General features: G+C 57.1%; 1 protein-coding gene across 1 annotated transcript in view; it reads right to left on the bottom strand.

The window, feature by feature from the left end:
• The window catches only part of TAPBP (TAP binding protein (tapasin)), an 11,813-nt gene extending 3,921 nt beyond the window's left edge, over positions 1-7,892 (bottom strand). The window contains exons 1-3 of the mRNA XM_015417432.1: positions 7,761-7,892; positions 4,721-5,020; positions 519-851 (exon numbers count right to left, since the gene is read on the bottom strand). Of these exons, the coding sequence (XP_015272918.1) occupies positions 519-851; positions 4,721-5,020; positions 7,761-7,890 (763 nt within the window). The 5' untranslated portion in view covers positions 7,891-7,892. The remainder of the gene's footprint in view (positions 1-518; positions 852-4,720; positions 5,021-7,760) is intronic.
• Positions 7,893-7,898: the final 6 nt, after the last annotated feature.

Here is a 7,898-nt window from a genome sequence, read left to right as displayed (position 1 = left end):
GGGGAGGGAAAGGAGTTTGTGAGCCACTCTGAGACTCCGTCAGATAGTGAAGGGCCATGGGGTATAAATCCAATCTTCTCTTCTTCTTCTTCTTCATGTGGAGGAGTGGGGGAATCAAACCCGGTTCTCCCAGATTACAGTCCGCACGCTCCTAACCACTACACCAAAAAAGAAATGACCCACAAGCCCAGGGGTCAGTCCTGGGGGTCCCACATGGCTGTGCCCCCCCACAATCCTCTGTTTACCCCCCCCCAGAACAAAAGTGGATACGAAGAGTACAATTACACATGCTAACAGTGATAAATGATGCATTTTATGTTGTTAGGAGCGTGAGTGTTCCATACACTTCAATGTCCCCGCAAAGCTCTGGCTTTTTTCGGGAGGGGGGGGGGGACGCACAGGATTTCTGGAAAATAAAGTAGCCTCCCAGATGCCTCGGCGGAGGGCCCATTCCTGCAGGCGTGTTGGGGGGGGTGACGCGGGCCACTTGGGAGCCAGGCCCTCCCTCCCTCACTCACCTACGGCTTTCAGCTCCAGGGCCTGCTGGGCGTGCAGGTGGGGCAGGTAGACGGTGCAGATGTAGGTCCCCTCGTGGCGCACCCCGATGCCGCGCAGGCAGAGGGAGACGTTGTTGCTGTCCGGGTCCAGGAAGAGCTCCACGCCCTCCTCCGCCACAGAGATCCGCTTGGCCGCCCCGTCGTAGGCCAGGATCACCCGGCCCGTGCCACGGTGCTGGTGCCGCCACTCGACCGAGAAGGGGGCGGCCGGTGCCGAGAAGCCGCAGTCGAGGACCACGTCCTGGCCCAGGCGGGACTGCAGGTGCGGGGTCCGCGTGAAGACAGACAAGACCGCTGGGGGAGAAGGAGGGGAGGAAGAGGTGAAGGAGGGCCGCGCCGGGGAGGCGGGATCCAAACGCCAGGCCGGGCCATGGCAGAAGCCGGCCGGCCTCTTCACTGTGGCCCACTGCAGTTTCTTCCGCACGCAGCAGTTGCAGGTGCCATCTCAAGAGGAAAGGCGGTGTGTGCCTACGACCACCACCACGCACAGCAGGCTCACCGGGCCGCGAACGGCTTCCTCACTGGGGGACACGTGGCTGGCCTGCCACGTCTGTGAGCACGGCATGCGCGCTCTAGGCTCCCCCCACCTCTTGCCCCCAAACCCCAGGAATCTCCCTCCCTGCTCATACCCATTCGCCTCCCCAAAGAGAAGTCGTAAGCTCTCGCTCCCCGCAATCTCATTATTCTGGAGGGCCGGGAAAATGGTGTGAACTTTTTTGGGGGGCAGGGGACCAAACTCTGGCACTTTGGTGACAGCAAAGAGGAAAACTGCCCTGCTTTTCTTGACTGAAAACCTCTGCTCTCCCGGCTTCTGCACGACAGCAACTGCCCCCCCTACTCCTCTATGATTTTGCCCCTCCCCAGAACAGAAATGCCGGCGCAGGACAGGGGTCGTCAACACCAGGAGCTGGAAACCCCCGTCCAGCCGCAAAGTCCCTCAGAGGCCTTCGGCAATGCCGGCTCTCCAGGCCCACCATGGCCAGCTCAAGAGCTGCTCCTCACAGGGGCCAAGTGGACAGGCAGGGCTGTCGTCCCAGGCGAGAAATCTTAGAGGGGAAGCCTAGGCAGGCCGACTCACAAGGAAGTCCCACTAGGACTCATTCCCCTAGGGCGCTTGCCTTGGATCGCAGCCTCTCTTAATCGTAGCCGTTTTCCCGGGGCCACAGCCAGTGTTCCCTCTAAGCTGAGTTAGTGTGAACTAGCTCACAGTTCTTTAGCCTCCAGCTCACAGATTATTGTCTTAGCTCAGGAAGAACTCCTTGTGGGCACTCCATGAAATTGCTGAGCGGTCGGGTTAGAACGGATAACAGGAAGTCCTCTTTCACCCAAAGAGTGATTCACACATGGAATGCACTGCCACAGGAGGTGGTGGCAGCTACAAGCATGGACGGCTTCAAGAGGGAATTAGATAAGCATATGGAGCAGAGGTCCATCAGTGGCTCTTAGCCACAAGGTATAGATAGGGACTCTGGGGCAAGTGATGCTCTGTCTTCTTGGTGCTTGGGGGGGCAACAGTGGGAGGGCTTCTAATGTCCTGGCCCCATTGGTGGACCTCCTGATGGCACCTGGTACTTTTGGCCACTGTGTGACAGAGTGTTGGACTAGATGGGCCTTTGGCCTGATCCAACACTGGCGTCTCTTATGTTCTTATGTTATGTTGGCTCCAGAGCAAACTAATTATGCAGTAACCAAATAGCTCGCTCACAACTTTAATGCCAGTAGCTCACAAACTAGCATTTTTGCTCACAAAACTCCAAAGCTCAGAGGGAACATTGGCCACAGCGCCTGTCATGTTTACGGGGGCGTGCAAAGGAGCCCACAAATCGGAAGGAGATGGCGGGCGGTGGTCTCCAGCGCCTCCTCCTGAGTTTGCACGTGAGAGAGACAAGGAAGGCGGAGTCCTCCTGTGAGCCGAAATTCCACTTTGCGAGCGACAGGCGTGAAAGTGGTGAGCGAGCGATTTGGGCTACTGCATTCATTAGTTCGCTCCGTGGAGCTCTCCTTCCTGAGCGGAGGCAAAACTGTGTCAGCCAGAGGCTAAAAAACGGTGAGCTGGCTCACACTCACTCGGCTTGGAGGGAACACTGCCGGCCGGGTACTGTCTTTGGAAGATTCCTTTTTGACCCGTGTGCTCTGATCCGTGCCGGCACCTCCTTTTTTTTGTCCAATCAAAAGGCTTTCAATTGATTCATCCACCTGATTCATCGACTTCGAGCACGACCTATCCACGAGCGCTTGTTTAGGATGGCAGCCGGAACGAACCGGCGACCGCCGTCTTCATTCTACCAGCCCTTTCTCAGTAAATGGAAATAAGTGTTTACATTCCCGTGGTTCATCGGCTGACAAACATTCTGAATTATCTGCCTGCTGCTGCTTCTTGCTGTAAGTGCTGCTGCTATTTTTAAAGAGCAGCGTCGATTTGTCTCTGTTTGCCGCTCCCGTTCTTAGGCGGGGAACAGCGCAGTTCTCTTAGAAACAGATGATTATTAAACATATCATTATGTCCTGTTGTCACATCTTTTGGGGATGAAATAATAGAAGAAATTAGATGTGTAACTGGACACATCATAACGAAGAATCCAGAATCAATAGTCTTAAATCTCAGATATGAACATGATTTATCTAATATACAAAGAAAAAGAATCGCTTTACCGTTGTTTGCAGCAAAAGCGACGATCACATCAAAATGGAAATCAGAAAGTAAACCAACCTTGAACTTATGGTATAAGAAGTTGTGGAATTTATATGTAATGGAAAAAATATCAGACATATTGAAACCAACCAAATCTAGTGGCGGGTGTAGTGAACTTACCAGTATATGGTCACCTATTTTAGCCTACCTAGTTTCTCGAGTGATAATACCAATGTCATAGACAGTCTTCATCTGCGGTAAATGTTAACAACATGGTAATACCAAGTTTATGAAGGATAGAATGTTCTCTTTTAAGCGGTTAAGTTGATGTATATTTATCTGTGATTAGAATGCTCCTTTCTAAGCCGTCAGGTTCATGTATACTGATCTCTCATTAATAAAAGCGATTTGGGGTGGCAAAGTTCTATCCACGCCAAAATCAGTTGGCCGCCTGAACTGCCATTCCAAAGGTGCTGCCTGCATTGGCTGGCTGCGTTGCGGGGTCCCACCCACACAAGCCCCGGCCACCAGCTTGCCCTCAGTATGCACGGAGCCGCCGGACGGAATGTGTGGTCTGGCAGCTGGACGCTTGGCCGAGCCCCTTCCTCCCACCACCGCACCCGGTCGTCGTCACCCCTGGCCGACTCGGCACCCAGCCTGCGAGCGGATGGGGGCTGGTGCACTGCTGGGACAAAGAGCCGTCGAGGCGGCCCGGAGGCCACTGGATGCAACAGGGCCCAGCGGTACGGGGAGGGCGGAGGAATGGGCCTCACTTTCCTCTGACATGACAGGCGCCCCGGCCCCTTCACTGCCCACGAAGTTGTTGGGCCGAGTCCACTCCTGCCACCGCTGGCACAGCCGGCGTGAGCTGCCAAGGCCTAAGCCACGTTGGCGACCAGGTTGCGAGCGTGTGGGGGCTGGTGTGCCGCCCGGCCGAAGAACCGTTAAGCCAGCGCGGAGGACACCGCATGCAGCACAGCCCCGGGGTCTGGGGAGGAAGCGGGCGGAAGGGCCTCACTTCAATCCAACATGACGGGCGACCTGGCCCCTTCACCAGCCATGGGTTTGTTGGGATGAGCTCGGGCCTGCTGCCACCGCAGCCGCACTAGCCCACCGAGGCATGCCAGCGGACAGTCTGCACGTGGAACCGCCGAGGCATGCCAGGGGACAGTCTGCACGTGGAAGGGGGCTTACAGGCTGCTGGGGCGCAGGGCCACTCAAGAAGCCAGTCACCGACCCCGGGGTCTGCGGGGGGGGGGGGAAAGGGTGGGACTGCCCCCTCCCCGTCTTTCTAGCGCCCGTTGTCTTCTTCCTACAACGGGCTTCCCTCCTAGTCCTACATAATGCCGATATTATTTATTGTAAGTAGATAACTGAAAACTGACAGCCCCAAAGGAGCACCTTCCCAACCTCTCCCTGAAGAAGACAGACTGACCAACAGAAGGACCCACACCTGTTCTGTCCTCTGCTCCTCAGCTCTCACCCCCAAAACCCGGGGGGGGAGGGGAGATACTGCCTGTACGCTGGGTACCTGTTGTCGTGGTGACGATGCTGGTGGCTGCCTCCTGTTTCCACGGCAACGGCTCCTCCTCATGCAAGATGCTGCTGACCCCGTAGCCCGCTTCTGGGTTCTGGACGCTGGCGATGAACCACTTCCCTTTCTCCAGGGCGCGGGGGCAGCTCTCCTTGCCGGCCAGCCCCGCCGCCCAGGAGACGTGGGCCTCTTGGGGGGAGTAGGTGTTGATCTCGCAGGAAACCGCGTCGGGCTCAGCCCCCAGCCAGAGGGGGGTGGCACTGGGGTTGCGCCCTCCCCACAGCGTCCCAGAGGAGTCTGCAGAGACGGGAGTTGTGGAGGGGAAATGGGTCAAAGAGGCAGGACTGGTGGGGGGAGGTGCTCTCTGGAGGTGCCAGTTTGGTGTCGTGGTGAAGTGCACAGACTCTAATCTGGGAGAACCGGGGTCGATTCCCCACTCCTCCGCTTGCAGCTGCTAGTGTGACCTTGGGTCAGTCACAAGTTCTCTCAGAGCTGTTCTCTCAAGGGCAGTTTCTGTCAAGAGCTCTCTCAGCCCCACCCACCTCACAGGGTGTCTGTTGTGGGGAGGGGAAGGGAAAGGAGGTTGTAAGCCGCTCTGAGACTCCGAGGGAAGGGCCGGGTATAAATCCAGTCTCCTCCTCTTCTTCTTTCCCCACCTGTAGATATCTCTCTCCCAGCTCTAGTCAAGCGGATTCCTTTCTGCATCCTGACTCCAACCAGCCCCTCTCTGTGACACCCCCCCCTCGTCCTCCTCGTCTTGTATCTGATGAAGTCAGCTTTGACTCACAAGAGCTTACAAGCCCTGGAAAACGTGGTTGGTCGAGAGGGGCTCCTGGACTGGAATGTTGGTCCTCGACATTGCAGACCACCACCAAGCGGACTGGGACCGCCGGACTGACGCCGCCGCAACATCAGGACTAGACTACTGTAATGCGGGGGTCAGCCTTGAGGACTACAACTGAGGCAGAATTACGGGGGGCTAGAAGGAGGGCTGCGGTGGCTCCAGTGGTTAAGACGCTGAGCTGCAGACCGGAAGGTCGGTAGTTCAGCAGTTCGAGACCCGGGTGCGGCATGACGGAGTGAGCTCCTGTCTCTGGCCCCGGCTCCTGCCAACCTAGCAGTTTGAAAGCAAGAAATTGCAAGTAGATCAACAGGTACCGCTTCGGCGTTCCGTGCGCCTCGGGGTTTAGTCATGCCAGCCACGTGACCATGGAAAAAGTCTTCGGACAGCGCTGGCTCTTCGGCTTGGAAACTGTTATGAGCACCACATCCCTAGAGTCGGATTCGACTGACTTTCGAGCAAGGGAAACCCTTTACCTTTACCTAGACCGAGGGTGACCGCGAGACCTGTTCAGCAGTCACTCTACTGGTCAACCTTGAAATACTAGTTTCAGTTCAAGGCCATCGTTACTCTCCCGTGCAAAGCCCTGCCTGGCCTCAGGCGCTCACCACCCCTGTGCTCCGCCACAACGGCTTTGCTCCTCCATTCAGGGCCTACAGCGGGTGCCACCCTGCAAACGGGCATTCCCGCTTGGTGCTCCCGCCCTGTACAAGAACGGCCTGCCTGAGGAGGCCAGGAGAGCGCCCACCCAGCCGTCTTCCCACAAACTCTGGGGAACAGGATTGCTCGGGAGAGCCTTTCTAGGAAGGGGACAGGGCTTTGTTATAACAGAGCAATCCCGGAAGGTGTTTCTATAAAGAGAATGGGATTCAGATGCGGGATTCGCTGCCAGAGGATGCTGTGGGAGGGGCTTCTGGTGTCCTCCTGGCCCCACTGCTGGACCTCCTGGTGGCCCCTGGTGTTTCTGGCCACTGTGTGACACACAGAGTGTTGGATTGGAGGGGCCTTTGGCCTGACCCAACATTGGCTTCTCTTATGTTCTTGGTGCTTTTGGGGGGGCAACAGTGGGAGGGCTTCTAATGTCCTGGCCCCACTGCTGGACCTTCTGATGGCCCCTGGTATTTCTGGCTACTGTGTGACAGAGAGTGTTGGATTGGCCTGACCCAACATTGGCGTCTCTTATGTTCTTATGTGATGGCCACAGGGATAAGCGGCTTTAAAAGGGGATGAGACAGATTCATGGAAGGCTATCAGTGGCTACTAGCCTTGGTGACTGAGGGGAACTTCCCCATTCAGAGGCAGTAAACCCCTGCATCCCAGAACCGGGGGGGCAACATCAGGGGAAGGCCTCGGCCTCTGTGCCCGGTGGTTGGCCCTACAGAGGAACTGGCTGGCCTCTGCGTGAGACGGGAGGCGGGACTGGATGGACCCTCCCTGGTTTGACCCAGCAGGGTTTTTTTAACGTAGGCCTCGGCCTCTCTGCCCTGTTGCTGACCCTCCAGAAGGACTGGCTGGCCTCTGTGTGAGACACAAGGTGGGATTGGATGGACCCTCCCTGGTTTGACCCAGCTGAGTTTCTTATGACTGTGGTTTAGGATTATCTTCTTGGTGCTTGGGGGGGTCAACAGTGGGAGGGTTTCTAGTGTCCTGGCCCCACTGGTGGACCCCCCTGATGGCACCTGTTTTTTTTGGCCCCTGTGTGACCCAGAGTGTTGGACTGGATGGGCCTTTGGCCTGATCCAACATGGGCGTCTCTTATGTTCTTATCTTCTCCTGTGTGCATTATCCTACTTTCACTGCGTTACTTTTTCACTTATGTTGACATGATCGTCGGCACCAAGGCTCCCTCTAAGCTGTGAGCAAAAACTCTACTTGGTGAGCGGCTGGCATGAAAGCTGTGCGTTTGTACAGTCTGCCGTGTTATCCTCTGAATGAATTCCTGCCTTGCTCGGCAACCGGCATTGCCTACCTGGTCAGACAGGTCAACCACCAAGGTGGACTGGGGGTCAGTGTGGGAAGGAGGGGGGCCCACCAGGACTGGTCAGTGCTTCGGGCACCACCCGCGAGCCTCCATCTGGCCCCTGCTGCAGGGGGGGGCTGGGGGCAGCGTGGGGGGGCTTGGACAGCTCCAGGTGCTCCGAAGACTTCCCGGTTCTTCCGGAGGGAGGGGAGGGGGGAGGGAGGGGCGGTACGTACCCAGGACCTGGAAGGCCATCCCGGGCTCCCCCTCGGCCGGCAGCTCCGACTCCAGGCGCGCCTCGTCCATCCGCCTCCCCGGCGGGGGGAGCAGCAGGAGGGCCCGGCGCTGGTTCAGCTTGCTGGGCATCATCGAGC

This window comes from Gekko japonicus, unplaced genomic scaffold (genome assembly GCF_001447785.1).
Source record: "Gekko japonicus isolate JY-2015 unplaced genomic scaffold, Gekko_japonicus_V1.1 scaffold2685, whole genome shotgun sequence".
Taxonomy (NCBI): Eukaryota; Metazoa; Chordata; class Lepidosauria; order Squamata; family Gekkonidae; genus Gekko; species Gekko japonicus.
Note: the sequence above shows the minus strand (reverse complement) of the source record. Positions and strands in the feature narration are given on the sequence as shown.